This window comes from Eurypyga helias, unplaced genomic scaffold (genome assembly GCF_000690775.1).
Source record: "Eurypyga helias isolate BGI_N326 unplaced genomic scaffold, ASM69077v1 scaffold13242, whole genome shotgun sequence".
Lineage (NCBI taxonomy): Eukaryota > Metazoa > Chordata > Aves > Eurypygiformes > Eurypygidae > Eurypyga > Eurypyga helias.
Window position 1 is genome coordinate 6585 of NW_010236665.1, and position 16524 is coordinate 23108.

Consider the following 16524-nt stretch of genomic DNA (forward strand, 5'->3'; position numbering starts at 1 on the left):
AATTACAGAACACAGTGTGCTGAAACGTTCAGTACTTTGATAGTAGCACTTTTTACTAACAGGTTGAGGCAGAAACTTCAGCTATTTAAGTTCTGAGACAATACCTGCGTAAGAAACATTTAAAACTATGGCCCAGTCCTGCTTCAATAGAAAAACAAATCCTGTTGGCGTTAAAACATCTGCCCAGAGATGTCGTGGATGCCCCATCCCTGGAAGTGTCCAAGGCCAGGCTGGATGTGGCTTTGAGCAACCTGGTCTACTGGAAGGTGTCCCTGCCCATGGCAGGGGGGTTGGAACAAGATGATCTTTAAGGTCCCTTCCAACCCTAACCATTCTATGATTCTATGATAAAAAAGCCTAGAAAAAGTTGCACAGATCACATCCTTCAGTCCTAGAAAATTCATACAAACTAACCTTGCTAAAATGCTTCTGAAAGAGCAAGGAAAACAGTCTTCGAACACAAAACTGCTAGGCTTAAAGAGGAAAGGCACCATTTACCTGCTGTGGAGGTAGAAGGAGGACAGACGGGCCCTACTGGAGGCAAGAGAGATGTCTGTTAAGGATCAGAGAGAATTAAGAGTCAGGTCTGTTAAGCACGGGAAGAGATCTCCCAGGGCAGCAGGGGATCCCCAGCACTGGAATTGTTAAGAGTGCATTGGGCAAAGCACCCGCCAGAAAGGTGCAGGGGCCTTCCTTCCGGCAGCGGATGGGGTAGTGGAGGTCCCCTCCACACTTCTCATCGACAGCAAATGAAGAGCTGCAGAACTGGAGGAAGACTGCAGCATGGCGTGTGGACACAGGTCCCTGTCCACGTGAGCAGTAGATGGAAATGGAGTAACAAAAGATGAAGAGAAGCAGCCTGGTCCAGCAGGTAGGGACCAAGGTGAGACCCGGTAAGCCAGAGCTCAGGCTGGAGGCTGTACCCGAGCAGGTCAGAGCTCATCACCTCCTGCCCATCCTTTATCTCCTCCAGCCTTCCCAGCAGGGCACGGCAGGTGGGGGCGAGAGCAAGCAGGGAACCTGACATGCGGCAGCAAAACAAACATGCTGAAAATACATCGAGAAGTGCAGTTGTCCATGAACTTTTACGACCTTGGTGACTCGTTCAATAGTGTTTTTAGGATAGATCAAGTGGGCGGAAGAAAGTGGAGAGTGGCACACCACATTCAGCACATAATTACTCAAATATAGCTTATTGGTGGCTCACGACCAAAGCATTTTGAAAGCACACAGGGTCGATACGCCGCCTACCACGAGAGGAGACTCCTATAAGAGGGGGTCTCTTGCACAGACCACCAAATCACAGCAGACAAGTGTCTTCTGTAATGTCATAAAAGATTTCAGCATAGGAGACATACGGAAGCCTTAAAGAGCCAAACAGAAAAACAGCACTGGAATGTCTAAGAATTGCAGCTGATTGGAGGAGGATTGAGGGTAGGAGCAGTTAGTGTACCCAGAACCACATACTGGTGTTTGGGCCCAGAGAGGCAGATGTTGGGCCACTGGAATTGGGGAACGCCTAAAGGATTAGTTCCCATTTTGTAAAGGGCAGTCCCAGTCGAAAAGGTATCTCTAGGGTTTTAAAAGGGCTAATTTCACATAATTGAAGAAAAATTTACCAAACTAATTAAAGAGAAAAATGTAGAGGAAAAAAACAAGACTGAAAATAGACAGATCTTTAAAAAGAATTCATTAGAAGGCTGAGAATTCATGTTTCCGTGAGGGCTGTTTTAACTAAACCCTTGCTGATTAGTAACTGTAGAGGTCAGAGAAGATGTTCACAGTAAAATATTTAAATTACGATATAAGGAATGTTATTTTTAAGTTATTCAGGAAATAAGGAGAAATTGTGCATTTGTATTAGATGAAAAAACAAGATACTAAATAACATTTCCTTGGGTTGAAAACGTTAAGTCAAACAACTCAGCCCATTTGCACACAATTCTTAAAATGCTTTGGCTTGCCAATGTCCACCATGCAGAAACACTTCAGAAAACTGGAAGAAGGCCAACGTGCTCCTTCTCCAAGCACATGCACTACACACACAAACAGGAAAGATAGCTGGGGCCATGTGAGTAACCTTGGGAAGGCTTTTGCTGACTTATCACTGGATAACCACCCCAAACAACAATATGGATTAGACAGCTTCAACACTGTAAACAAGAGATAGACTAAAAACTAGTGATAGATGTAAAAGTGGTTATTGGAGAAGAAACATTGAGCAATCTTAATGTACCCCCTCAGAGACTAGTTTCAGCCCCCACGCCAGCCAACATCTCAGCCTAGAAACACATAGAAAATTGTCTACTAAATCGAGCCGATCAGCCAAGTAATAAATAACAAGGAGAGCGCAGTTGTGGGCACGATCCGGGTCCCTTGGCAGGCAGGGCCTATTCAAATAAGATGTGCTTCCGGACAGGAAGTCACACACCCAGGAACACGGAACAAACACTGCTGTCGGATGCCAGGCCGTACCTGGGTGGGAACGCACCAAACCGACGCTGCAAAGGATGCTGAGGTCAGAGGAGATAAGCAATTCAGCAAAAGACTAGGGATGAGAGGGCTAATGCGATTATGGGATGTACAGAAAGAGAAACAGAGCAGGAGCCTGGAGGAGGTTTTATCTCCATACACTGTACACGTATTTTCAGCATATTGTTTTAAGATTATATTTAAATTCTACAGCACGCTTAGAAAAGAGACTGGAAAGACTGTTTTAGACTGGAGACAAAATTCTCAGTGAGAGACTTGAAAAGCTTAATCTATTTCATTTATCAAAAGGCGGATTCAGAGGTAACGGTTCTCAGTGTGTTAAGGCAAAAAAGTGGCAATACCAATGAACCCTTTAAGTGAGAAAGCTTTAGCCATAAACTGCTCAAAACTGAAGCTGGATATATTTAAGGAAGTAATAAAGTATGACTATTCTGAAGAGTAAAGATAATTAACCTTTAGTTGAATAACAGTAGAGGCAGGACAAAGTAAAAGTAGGAATTCTCAGTGCTATAAATCTTCATATTAAAACTAGATAACTGCATAGACAATTTGCTTCAGATAAATGCAGGTTTCCGGGGCTGGGTGAAACTGCACAGCTTATTCTAAGAGATTCGACAGGATCATCTTCTGGTTTTTAATTCAACAGACTTACAGTAATACAGGAAAAGAACAGCATAATCTATCGCTGTCATTCGCATCTGCGTAACTCCTCTTTGCTGAGGTAAGGGTGACAGATTATAAACCATGCTTGTAACGTCAAAAGCATTCAGTAATTAAGACAAACCAGAGCTTCAGCCTTCCTCGGCCACCCAGGCGACTTACTCAGAGATGTGTACGAAGATGTCGGGCCCTCCATCCGCAGGGGTGATGAAGCCATGGCCTTTGGAGCGACAGAAGCATTTACAGACACCTTTGTAGATGGGACCCTCCGATGCTCTCACGGTTCTGCCAAAGAAAGCACAAGAGCAGCGGTGGTTCATTGCTGAGCACGGATGCGACAGCTTCCACGTGTGTCAGCCAGAGCACACTAGGAAATCAACCCTAATTGGTATGCATAGCACCAAGGCTGAAGACTGACCTCCTCCTCCACTGCTGTGGGACCTCTATTTTAAAACAAGACAGGTATGGAGACAAACCTTAGGATGACTGCCATCAAGAAAAATGACTTGCATGAACTATAACCCATGTTGAAAACCACATGATTAAATCCTCTTCCCTGTCACATAAGCTGAACTGAATCTCCAGGGATCCAAACTCACTCAAACAATTCCATCAATGAACCCAACTGCTGTAGAAACTTTACAGGGTTTACACACAGGAGTTACAAGATCAGGAACTTCTTATGCCGTGATTATCCAGTAGGTTGCTTCCATGGTACAAGAGGATTTTGGTGCGATTCTTCAAAACTCCGTAAGTGACTGTTGTCATTTGGTTACACGCATGATGGCAATCTTGACACCATTTTCCCAAATGTTTGAAGTTTACTGAAGACTAAATAAAATCATTAAAAATGTGGTAATCGCTCTGCTCCTTAAGGCAAACTAACACTAACACTTTCACCTGCGTTTCTTTAAAGAAGGAAAAAATCTCCAGTAAATCGCTACATTTCCAGCTCTATAAAGCTGTCAACACACCTGACCCCACAAGTGCTTGTTACACAGAAAAGCACTCACTGCCCTAAATAAGCTATTAAAGTTCAACTGCATCTTTCAAGGAGATAAAGCACTGGGGGGATAAGGCCCCACACTTGCAGTGAACCAAAATTAAATAATCCCACTAGATAAGCTGCCTCTCACATTCATCTTTTCCATACAACTGTGGGGACAGAGCTCACCTAGAGCTCCTCTTGTTTAATGAGGACACTAAACAATAATAATTAAAATTTAGAGCTATTTTCATTTTCAGGGCAAAGAAATACAGCAAGATTTCTACACTAATTAGTGATTAAAGCACTGTGGAAGCCAAATAACAAATTCTTCAGTTTTGTAAGAACCAGACCAGGATTAACAGTTGAGAAGAATTACAAAGAGTTCATTATTAACAGAGCACTGAGGCAAGCTAGCTTGGAACTGCTTTTCAAGGGCAATCCCAATTATCAAATCAATTATGTTCCTTTCAGCAATCTACTCCCATTACAAAATTTAGGGCATTTTAAGGGTTTTGGAACTGACAACATAAATTTTTTCTTCTGTTGCTGGTGTTCTTTTTTGCCTCATTTTGAATACAGGTCATAATACGAAGCATCACTGAGATTATAGAATCATAGAATGATTCTGTAGATTGATGTTATTTAAATCTGCATGGATAACTCTTAAAGGAAAGAGCTGGGTAACACTGCAAGGAGCAAAAAGGGAAAAGCACGCCAACTAGATTAAGCAGCACAAAGTAGGCTAGCTGCAGGTTTGAAATGTTAATTCCCCAGTCTGTCACTTGGCATTGCCAGATCTCCCTTACACAGAATTGCAAGACTGGCAGAAGTACAATGGATTGACCACAGCTTCACGTTATACACCCAGACCCTGATTCTAAAGCCCCACAAAAAAGCCCACGTTGCCTTCTGGCAGTCTCCTTCGCTGGGAGATGCATCACAGCCACTGGGAATTTTTTGCAATAGCCAAACCTTACACCACCGTCCTCTGCTGCTGCTCTGCAGAGGAGTCCCTTCGGGCAGGGGGCTCCCAGGCAGGATCCTGCACAGCACCGTGGGGCCACAGGAAAGCTCGGGGAAAGCCAGCTCTGCTGTAGGATCACTACGTCAAATAACTACTAATAGCAGCAAACCTCAGCTCATCTTACGGAAAACCTCTTATCATCTTAGAGAATCAAAGCGACCAGGGACCACACCTTGAAAACCAACGTATTATTTTACAGGTCTATTTGAGCAGTCTTAAAATGGAGATGGGAAAGCTGAGTAGGAAAAGGAAACAAGTCCTCTGACAAGTGACACGGTCGTGGACCATCCCTAAAATGTAACCTGGCTGATGGCAGCAGAGGTGTCAGGAGTGAAAGAACTAAAGCCTTCGGGAGGTCTGGTCCAGTGCTTCAGGGGCGGTGAGAAGAGAGGTCGTGCCAAGGGGGTGGAGCTGATGAAGAAACACCCACAGGAACTGGTCCCCAGAGCCACAACCCAGTGTCTGAAGAAAAACAAAGCTTCAGGCAAGAAACTGTTTTGAAAAAATCTCAGCGTTTTCCACTCCCAGTCAAACTCTGGTATTAAAGAGTGGAAAAGACTTTGAACAGCCTTTATGCAGAGCATGAAAAACCGCAGGCAATTTGGACTAAAAGTCTAGTGGCATCAGAATTTATGGAAGAAGAAAAAGCAGTAAAGCAGAGAAAGCATCTCGCAGGTACAACAGACACACCCCCCCTTCCCTTGGGCTGATCATTCTGCACAAAGGCAGTCGTTTGGTTGTGTCCATGAAACGCAGGTTTCCCAGTACTCACGCTGAAAACGTCCTGGTCCGTCGGGTGGGCAGCGGACTGGGGATGAGGTACCCTCTCATGGGTGATGGCGAGCGATCCCTTGCCCTGCGGTTTTCAGGCAGATGGAGAGAACTGGGTGAGGGTGGAGAGGTGGGGGACTGCTGCGAGGCGGATGAAGTGGGCTCAGAAGACATTCCTGATGCCTGAGAAAAACCTAGTGAGAGGAAGAGATCTGACTTAGTCCAAAATGGGAATTGTCATAAAAGTCACAAATTCTCGAGCCTGTAAAAACATGACTCACTTCCTGCAGACGGACATAGTTGCACCAAAAACTCTTGCCCTGTGTCAGCGAGTTCGTTTTTCTTACAGTTTGTTTATTTTTAGATTTTACAGCTTTTGTAAGTTGTACTAGGAAGCTCCACTGAAAACAGATGACTGCACAACTAACGTATCTGGTTACTCCTGCCTCACTCACACTCCCCTCCCTCGCAGGCGATGGCTCCTGAAGCAGAGCTCAGCCCTAACGCTGGGTATCGTGTGCCCCACAGGGCTCCCAAATAGATGGGGTTTGACCACTGACAGCACAGAGGAGCCTCCTGTGCACAAACACGTTACAACAAAGAGATACTAGAAGAAATGCTGAAATAATGGCTGCACCTCTGCTGCTGGAGGTTAGTTCTGCTGTGCAATCCCCAATGCTAACTCCGCTGCTGCTGCTCAGCTATCTGCACAGCTCTCCCAGAGCTCCTAACACCTTCAGCTCAACTGCAAGAAAAAACACACACGAGTGCTCCTTAATTCACTTCAGCATCAGACAGTTTATTTCCTCTGCCAAGGACAGGCATATGGACCAAGCCGGAGGCAGTGGCCGACCCGAGGAGGTGACCCCTCCAGCCTGCAGAGACCCAGCAGACCCCCTTGGTAGGTCTGTGTCTGCTACAATCCTCCAGCAACCAGGAAGCCAATGATCCCCACCGGCATTCAGACCCCCAGCAGCCCCAAATCAGATTTGCCCTTATTCACATCTCACAGCACAGGGGAGAGCAGGTCCCTTTCTCAGCACACAACAAGCAAAACTCACGGAAGCCATGGAAAGAAGGTCACAGCAGCAGTTCTATGTACACGTAGAGCATATGCTTACAGGGGCAGCGGTGACAGAAAGCAACCAGTCAGCACTGCTCTGGCATTACTGTGCAAGTCCCATCTGCACTGGAAGGGGATTAAGCTGGGTAACCAAGGATAACCAATAGCCCACCACACTCTCCCTTAAGAAAATCTGTAAGTACCTGGATGAATTAGCAAAGTGTGGCAATTTCAGTCAAGAAACTATCATGAAGGCAAGAAAAGCTGCCTTTAAGAGCAATAGTTTCATTGAACTGAAATCTCTCATATCCATTATGCATCCTCCTTTGACACCCACACTCCCTAGCCCATGAATTATGGAGTGGATCCTTCACATGACATTTGAGAGATGCAGCCTTCTTGTCAATGACAAATTCCCATTATTTCTTCCTGAAACTAAGGACTAAAATTAAAAAAGCCTCTTAAGAATGAAGTCACCAGGGAACAAAGGCTTTTGTGTTTAATTGCTCAGGGTGCTGAGAAGGTAGACGCGGATAGCCATGTTCCCTCGTGTACCAGCTTGAGCTTTCCACGCTGTTCTCAAAGGCAACAACTCGGCTGAAAAAAATCCCCACAGCTTTACGGATGGCGTTTTAAATATGGATGGCCACTCACAAGCTAATGCCCTGCCCAGCGTCACAGCACAGCATTCAGCTGAGACTGAGGTGACAACACCAAAGGGATGGGATTTTCCAAACTTCCTCTTCCTCCAGAAAGACCTGCTGTGCTGGCTGGCACTGAGGAAGTCTCCTCAGGTTTCAAGAGACGTCTCCTTTTGGGTGCCTTGCTTTCAAGGAATGCATAGTTGACATAGCAGGACTCTAACTAATAACTCCCAGGAAAAATAAGAGCAAACAATTTAAATCTCATTCTGCTAAGTCAGCACGCATGGCCCGGCCTTTGCACAAGTGAAAACGCTGCTTTCAGAATGGCACGCTTTCTCTCACCTAAATATAAACCAGCTTGTCAGGTGACAAGCAAAATGCAGAGCTATTCATCCATCTACAGCCATACAGTAGAGCCGACCACGAAGTACTGCCTGTCCTTCCCCAAACAAGGGTAGAGAGGCCGGAGAATTTTCCCTCCTTTCTTTAAAACACAGATGAACCACAAAGATATTTACGAACAAAGAGGCCTAAATGGAGTTAGAAGTGTGCTAACGTATGTTATTGTTCCCATTTATGTTATTTTTGTGCCCTCTGCTCTGTAGACACAAAATAAAACAGTGATGTAGAACATTCAGTCCCGTTTCACTGCACAAATACCTTTTTTGTTCTCTGCCCACTGCCAAAGTAGATGAATGGCCTCGACTCCCAGAATTTGTTACGCAAGTCCTAAATCACGACCAGAGCTCAGCGAGAGCTGACAGACAAACAGGCGCAGCTGGAGGAGCAGCACCCGCGGCAGCGAGTACAGCTCCAAGAAGAGGGCACGCAACGGAGCGGCCAGAGGAAGCCTGCGACTATGCCACAGCTCAGCGACGTTCTACGTTGGTAGCTCTGTCGTACCACTGCACGTGCAAGTGCACCAGCGCATCCGTCTGCCTCTTGGGCTTCTCCAGCAAGCGCAGGAGTGAGACGCAGTGAGAAGGATTCGAGGCTGAATTACCAGTATTACTGCGATCGCTGTGTACGGCGGGACGACACCAGCTCCTGTGAACCCCCGCTCGCCCGGCTCGGTGCAGAGCACCTCTTCCGAACCTTTTCCAAGGCCAAGGTGGAGTTGAGCTATTCCAGCGTGTTCTGGTACGGCCTTGACGCTGGTTTAGTCACACTAACTCATTTCCACTGGCAGCACTCCCGACAGAGGAGCGCTATCCACACCCACCCGTGCGGCTGCAGGCACTCCGAGCCTGGGCACTGTTCACGCTGGAAGCCTACAGCAAACACTCAAAGCAGCATGAGATTCCAGCGACGACAGATAAGGGACCATACAGCCAGTATCTCTCTTCTGTTTGAGCCAGCAAAATACTTGTCTTCGGGTATTTACAGAATGAGCGTGACATGATGCAAGGTGGTGATATTTTCAGGAGCAAGGAAACTGCAAGCACCTGCCACCCTACCCTTAAATCTGCCCATATTTCAACATGCATAACTCATCTTTCACCAGCATGATTTCCACTCCCCCTTCCCCCCAAGAGTGTAGGTATGCACCAAATTAAAATATAAATAAATCACAGAAGCAGCATGGAAATAACAGACTAATTTCACATTTCAAAGCAAAAAAAAAAATTTACCATATTTTTTTTCAGAACAATTGCCCAATGTGTACACAGAGACCCCACAATGTCATCTGTAACCAGTGACCTACAAGTGCAATACCTGCTGGAGAAATTTCTGAAATTCTCCATAAAATACTACCAAAACAATCTATCGGAGTAACTAAGGTGGGAGTTATGTAAGTGCCACCATCATTTCTCTATGTATCTATACATTCTTTTTCTAATCTTCTTAAAGTCTACCTCTAAAAATACCCTAAAAATATCAGTTTTGGGGAAGTTATCCATTCTGACCAGCACAACACTACCACAGAAATTTAATCTCACTTTTAATTAAAGGAAATGCTGGGGAAAAAAAAGTCAAACCGGATAGGGCAGGGTGACAGACTCCAGGAAATCTTTCCGTCCGTGAATGGTTTGTTTTGACACGACAGACATCACAGCACCTCCAGCAGGCACAGCGCCCGTGCCCAGGAAGCACTGCTCTGCTCAGAAGGTACCAGGACAGTCTCTGAGGACGACAGCACTGGCCACACACGCCTGGAAAACCAGGCCTTTCCTCAAAGAGAGCGTGAGGTTTGTGAACCCCAAGAGCAGCTGCTTTCAGCTGGGTTTTGCTGGAAGTTAGCTCTTTCATTTCAACCCCTAAGAGGAACGTGGACATCTGAAATGTGTTTTCTGAGCTTTCCTTGGAATTAGAAACATTGTCAGAAACTCTTTTTAGGTGACTCACTTTAAAATGTCCTGGTATTTGAATTATTCCACAGAACTCAATTTCTTTCCTTCTCTAAGGAAGCCGTGCAGATAAAGCCCTGAGCTTTGCCTGCTCCTCTGTGGAAAGCTACAAGCTCTTCTCAGCAAGAGAGAAAACGAGGCACGATGGCACACAGTGAGCACAGCAGCGACTGATTCTGCTCCGAAGTGCCCTTTCCCAACAGTAAGTCCCTTACACTCATCTACTGAAAGAGTGAAGGCACCAGGATCCTTTACCCCCTGCATTACCTTGCCCTGAAGAAGGAGAGGAACCAGGGGTGCTTGGCTCCCCAAGGTGTCCCCGGTTCTTCTAAAGCAGCACCCAGCTCCCTGGCACCTCTCCCAGGCACCTGAGCACCCGGCCACAGCACTGCTCCCACCTGCAGTTTCCTTCCAAAGCACCTTCTGGCACTCGGACCCAGCGTACGCAAGGATCCCCGTGCCGCAGAGCATCCCAGCACTCCTCCTGCGTCAGAGTTAAGCACTTACAAAACACACACAATTACAAAACGGCTGGTTCAAAAAGCTTCCCCTTCCAGCCTAGTTTGCATGACTAACTTTCCACAATTAATACTGGTATTGCAATTAACACTGAAACTCAGAGGAGTTGCAACATGCATGTGACGCGTCAACACAAAGGATTACGGCATAAACCCTGCGCCCGTGGAGGCTGCAGAGGAGTGCCCACGCACCGTGGCGATTTGGCCAGGAGACCAGGACATTGCCCAACCGTCCCCATGTCCAGTAAAAACCTAATTATAAGGTAGGCAAAATACAACAAGGAAAATTCCTATCGCTTGTCTGTGCAACAAGCAAATTAGCTTGGATTAAACCAGGGCTGAGTTTAAGCAGCAGCAGCTATTTCCACACAGTCTCGGCAGCCAACACCTTCTCCCAAACGCCGTGGCTGCCCTCCTGCTCCTCCAGTTTGCCGTCTCTGAAAGCAGAGCTGCCCGAGCCCCACGAACCAGCCCTGCACAGCAGCACCCACAGAAAGGCCTGGGGAGGGGAGCTGCCATCAGCAGCCTGCACAGGACATTGATAAAGGTGAGGACTTCACAGTCCTGTATTTTCCACGGTTCACATAAGCTGCCAGATGCACTTAAAAAAATACATTTAAAGAACAGAGTGGATAGTTAGATTAGGTACATGTTTCAATTGCTTTATGGTTACACCGAAGGACATAGGGGTACCATGGGGGAACCAGGGAACCATGGGGTATCTGTGTATCAAAAATACAGAGGAATCAAGATCCTCTCTCGCTGGAAGTCCAGCACTTCCCATGATTTAAGCTGCTCCCAACTGCCCAGAAGAGAGTGAGCCAGAGTCCTCCGCTTGTAAGGAAACAGGAGGCCGTAACCAGCTGCAGCGTTGGCTGCCACTGGTGACCGCACTCACTAGGATTTGCCTAAAGGGAGAGCGTGCACAATAATAGGAGGAACATATTTCATCCTACATCTTGTCAAAAATTATTTCAGTGGGAGCAGAACACAACAGCACCCAGCGGTAAGATAACTTCCTTGGGACAGTGCTGGGCAGCAGTCGCCGAGCTGGGAATGGCACAGAGCTGTGCTGAGACCAGCGCACTGCCCCTCACACTCTCTCACAGAACAACTCCAAGACTTTAGCCTGTTTACCAGATCTCATCTACATAACTCTTTTTGTAAAAGAGATGGAAAACTCTCCCCAGCTCATGGCAAGTCTGGACAAGAAAGGACAGGTCCCAGGCAAGCATCCTCCTCTGGGAGCTCTTTCCAAACAAGGATTAAGATGATGGTTGTAATTAGTGCATGCTGATCAGGTACAAGTGTTGCCCACTGACTTAAGTCCCCGTGCACGTTTATTATTGGCTAATGTCATCAAGTATTTAAATGACTGTCACCTGCAATGCTGTTCACTTTGCTTTGGTCATCTCTAGTTCAAACCAGAAAGTCCACAACAAGGCAGGGACAGCAGTCGGGGGGGATGCTCATGGGCACCCACCGTGCCCACACTATCATGGCTGCAGGCACAAGGCCACGTGAACAGTATGAGAAGGGCACAGACACAGCAAGGGAGAAGTGCTGTCACAGCAGCTCTAGGACACCCTGCTCCATCAGCAGGGAGGAAAAGCCTGTGGCGCTGCGAAGGCCCGAGCCCTTGCCGTTGCCAAGGCTAAGGCTGGAACAGACCGAGCTGTGCTCTGCACCAGAGCTGCCACCTCCACGGCCTGAACCTGTCCTGTGCACCAAAACCCACTGTCATGGGGTAAGTGTGAGCATCTCCAGCGTCAAGCCATGTCGCACAGTGGAGATGTAACCTTACCTGAAACCTAGGCCCACGGTAAACCCGAAGATGGCGCAGGCAGCTTCATTTCCTTGCTCATGCCAATCCACCAGTGACAGAGCATCAGGCTCGCAGTAAGTCTGGGAGCCGGACCTGCACATCAGCCCTTGCATCGGATGCACCAGGGCAGGACACCGCAGCCTCTCACCAACCGCGTACGGTGGGACCAGGTGGGAGTCACTACGGTGGGGACGAGCTGTTACAGCCACCCATGTGCTGCTGGGGCAGCTAACGGCCCAGACCTGAGCCAGCCCAAGGCCAGCCTCCTCTCACACCACAAAACTTTGGCCATGATTGCAGGTAAGTTTGTTTATGTGCAACTTCGAGCCTTTTATGTCCACTGAAATCCCCTGAAATGTTTATGTGGCTCAAGTGTTACTCAGAACAATTAGTTCACTGTGTTTCCTCCCTAATTAACATTTTCAATAGGGGAACACAGTTCACATTAGAGAGATCTATGACTGTGGAAATTTATGAGGCATATGAATATTGGCAAAGGAAAAAATAACCCTCTGAGGATATTTTACCGGCCAGCATTACAGCAAGAGGCAGATGGCAGGGTGCAGCATCAGAAATCACTCACAAATAACTTGATCCTCACAGCAGTACCGCAAAGTCCCCACAGACCCCAGACTCCTTTTGCCAGGCCTGGCTGCTTTCTGGCTATCCCAATGCACAAGCCACCTCCCAGTCACACTGCCTGACACCTCCTATACATTTTTAAGCATCCTAGTCTAATAACCTGAATATATGTCAATTAGTTGTCTGCAAAACAAATTAAACAAAGTTTGTGATTGAGATGTCATTAAGAACCCGCATCAGTACCAGGTAATGACCAACAGATACACAATTTACTGAAATACTTTAGGAAACACAAAATCCTCTGTATCTGACACGAGCGTGAAAATCCTCACTGCTGAGCAACAAAGAAATGCTCTCGATTTCTATTACAGTCTCCTCTTGTCCCATCCTGTCCCACAGTTTCCTACCTGCATCTTATTTCCCAGGTTCCAGCAGCATAACTGCTCCTACAGAAGCGGCTGCACCCACAATCAGTTTTCTACCACAAAGTTTTAAAACTACATTCCACCTGCATGAAACGTTAGTGACTGGCTTCATCACTCCAACAAAGACAGCTTGATGAAACGCATATTCAGCTTGTGCTAATTGACAGAGCGCTCGGAGGTGCAGAAATGCACATTCCATTAAAATCAAACAAAAGGGAACATTTTTACACACACACACACTCGCTCTTAAAGAAAGAAGATGGGATGACAGACCTCAGCTTTAATGGAGAAAGTTCATACATACATGCTCATGTATATGTATGATTACTGGCCCATTTAAGAACTGCATTTCTGTTTTTCTTATTCCCTTCACTCTATTTCTCAACCCAATTTACAGTATATTTCACCATGCTGTACACAAGCTTGTTTGTGACCCCGAGACCCTCCTCATTTCCTCAGCTCTAAAGTGAGGATAACCACCTCCTTCGCAACAGCACAGTGAGGATCAGCCGTGTCTGTACCTTTGGATGCAAAGCCCTGACTGAGCTGCAGAGGTTCATCTGGTCAGGATTTAACACTGGCTGGCAACGAAGTACCATGCAGCCGCTCGCTCACCTCCCACCCCTCCTCCAGTGGGGGAGAAGAATTGGAGGAAAAGACAAGGAAGCTCGTGAATTGAGATAAGAACAGTTTAATAACGGAATATAAATAAAAAATAACAGTGATACTAATATTAACAATACTGCTAAGTGATTAAAATAATAGAAAATAAAACATATTATGAAACAAGCCCTCACCACCCGCCAACTGATGCACAGCCAGGTCACGAGTAGTGAGAGTCAGAACCAGAGAGCAACTGCAGCAGAGCCTGAGAGAACCCCACAAGCAATGGCACAACCAGGAGAGCCAACCCACCCTCCAACTCACTAACAAACGAGCAAGCTAACAAACAAGCGAGTTAAGAAGCAATCAAGCAAAGGAGCTATGACACGCTATGGAATGAAATCCCCCTTCGGTCAGCTTGGGTTGGCTGTCAGAATTGTGTGTGTCCCGCCCCACTGCCTGTAGCGAGAAAGTTGGGAATACAGCTGCAGTATCAGAAGCTGGGAAAGTCCTTGAATTAACGCAAGCCCTCCCCAGCACCAACAAACGCCTTACCAGTGCTGCTCTTGGCATATCCAAAAGAGCTTCGTACCAGCTACTGTGAAGAAAATTCACTCTGTCCTGACTCAGACCAGCAAATTGGGCTGACAACAGCCATCCTTGATTTCCCTGCTCAAATCCGGAGTCAGTCTCACTCCAGCCTGGATCATATCGCTGGAGAGGAACGAGACCTGGTAAGAGACTTCCTGCAAACCAGCTTAACAGAGGGAGGTAACGCTCCCTCGCCTTCCCCTGCCAGCGGGCAGTGCTCTGCTCCTCAGCCTGCGTCTCAAGAGCAGCAGGGCTGCTATGCTGCCGAGCCTGCCCCAGCACCTGCCCTCCAGAGGCTGACCTCTGCCCCTCAGCAGTGACCATCCCAAGACCAAAACTCCTCCCAGCAAGAAGTTCCGTTCTGCTGGTGGTGCAACGGGAGACCGAGGCAACGGATCCGCACGCTCTGCATTCGCGAACGCCGCTCACAAGCGCCAGTCACACTCTGCTCCGCCGGGAGGCAAGCGCTTCCTCGACATACAAAATTAACAGTTAGCTCTTGACTCGCAAGCTGAAACTGCCTTAACGTGTTTGACTCAAGTCTATGGAACAAGCACTACATAAATATACACACTGCACAAATCTTGGTTTTTCTTATACAACCCAACGGCTTGCAATCCAGAGAATACACAAGCAAACATCCACAACCAAACTACCTGCAAAACACAAACCGTTGCCATTTTACCTTTCGTCTTGCTAGAGCTCCCCTCAGCTCAGCTGGCAGCACAACTAACGCAGCTCGCAGCGGGGATAGAGAGATCGGTGTGGTCTCCTGCATCGACAAACAGGTTGTCCCTACATGGTGTAATCAAACCTGCGATTGCGTGGATAGTAACACCGCCAAAGCACACACCCATGGCGCTCAGCCTCCAGAACTGCTTCAGGGACAGCAGCTGCTTCCACCAACTCCCCAAACCCTTTGGAAAACGCACAAATTCTCCATCACATCCCCCTGTGTGGCAGTTTGGAAAATATCACTGATACTACACCGATACTATCTAGAAGTGTAGTCTCAAAAATGGCTTATGATCCCAACGCTCCAGCAAGTCTACTGTAGGAAATGCATCATTCCCAGCCGACCCATCAGAAAACGGACCTACGGGGGGGAGTTTGACTGCTTTCCCGATTACTGCGTGTGCACAAACTAGTCTTTCTTGCTCAGCACATCCACTCTCTGCATTCGGAGCCAGCTAAATGGCAAAAGGAGTCGTATTGTGTTTTACTGCCTGCGAAACCGCAGCGCCAGCACAGGCACGTGTGTGAGGCTGGGTTTCGTGCCTACTTACGCATCAACAAAACCATTCACTGCGCTGTGATTTCGAGAGCCGCGGCTCCAGGGATGTGCTGGAAGTGTACGGACAGAGCTGTGCAGTATCACAGATGCTGTCGCTATCGTTTATGTTTACCGTGTTAATGCTCAAAAGCCAACGCAGACCAAAGCGAGGGAACAGGCAACACAAGCTTTTCAGGGAAGGTGAAAATCAACAGTTACAGCTGAAAAAAAGCAGACAAATCTTGAGGCATGTATGTTTTTCAGGTATAAAACTGAAAATCAGTACAGAAGCACATGTTCAACAGAAAATTGTACTAAGCCTTGTATTACAGCAGCCACTACCCCGGAGAGCTGGATCTACTGCGATCTCAAACACGGTGGGAATGGGGGACACAAGCAGAGCAAACACGGCGCAGAGCAAACACGGCACGCAGCAACGGGGGGGGTGTCTTTGTGAAAGGTTACTTCGGTTCAGTTTACCTGTTCGACCATGTGCTAATAGTTACACGACCTTAAGAAGTTAACATTTCCCAGATTTGCTCACTAGGAGCCAGCAGCAGCCTGCCAGCTGCGGGTCGCCACATACCTGCAGCATGGGGAGGGTAACCAGACCTGTTAGCTAGCGCCAGGGCTCCTGCACCTTCCTGGGAAAGGAGCCAAGGAAAGAGCCAAACCTACAACACCATGTGTTCTGAGGGCAGGGCGTAGGCAACCAG

The 16524-nt window shown here is 47.2% G+C and overlaps 1 protein-coding gene across 1 annotated transcript; it reads right to left on the minus strand.

The window, feature by feature from the left end:
- Window positions 1-3311: 3311 nt before the first annotated feature.
- Window positions 3312-6110, minus strand: LOC104502465 (calcium-regulated heat stable protein 1-like). Its single transcript, XM_010147179.1, has 2 exons — window positions 5938-6110; window positions 3312-3438 (listed from the first exon to the last, which is right to left on the minus strand). The coding sequence occupies exons 1-2, from the start codon at window positions 6108-6110 to the stop codon at window positions 3312-3314; spliced, it is 300 nt and encodes a 99-aa protein (XP_010145481.1).
- Window positions 6111-16524: the final 10414 nt, after the last annotated feature.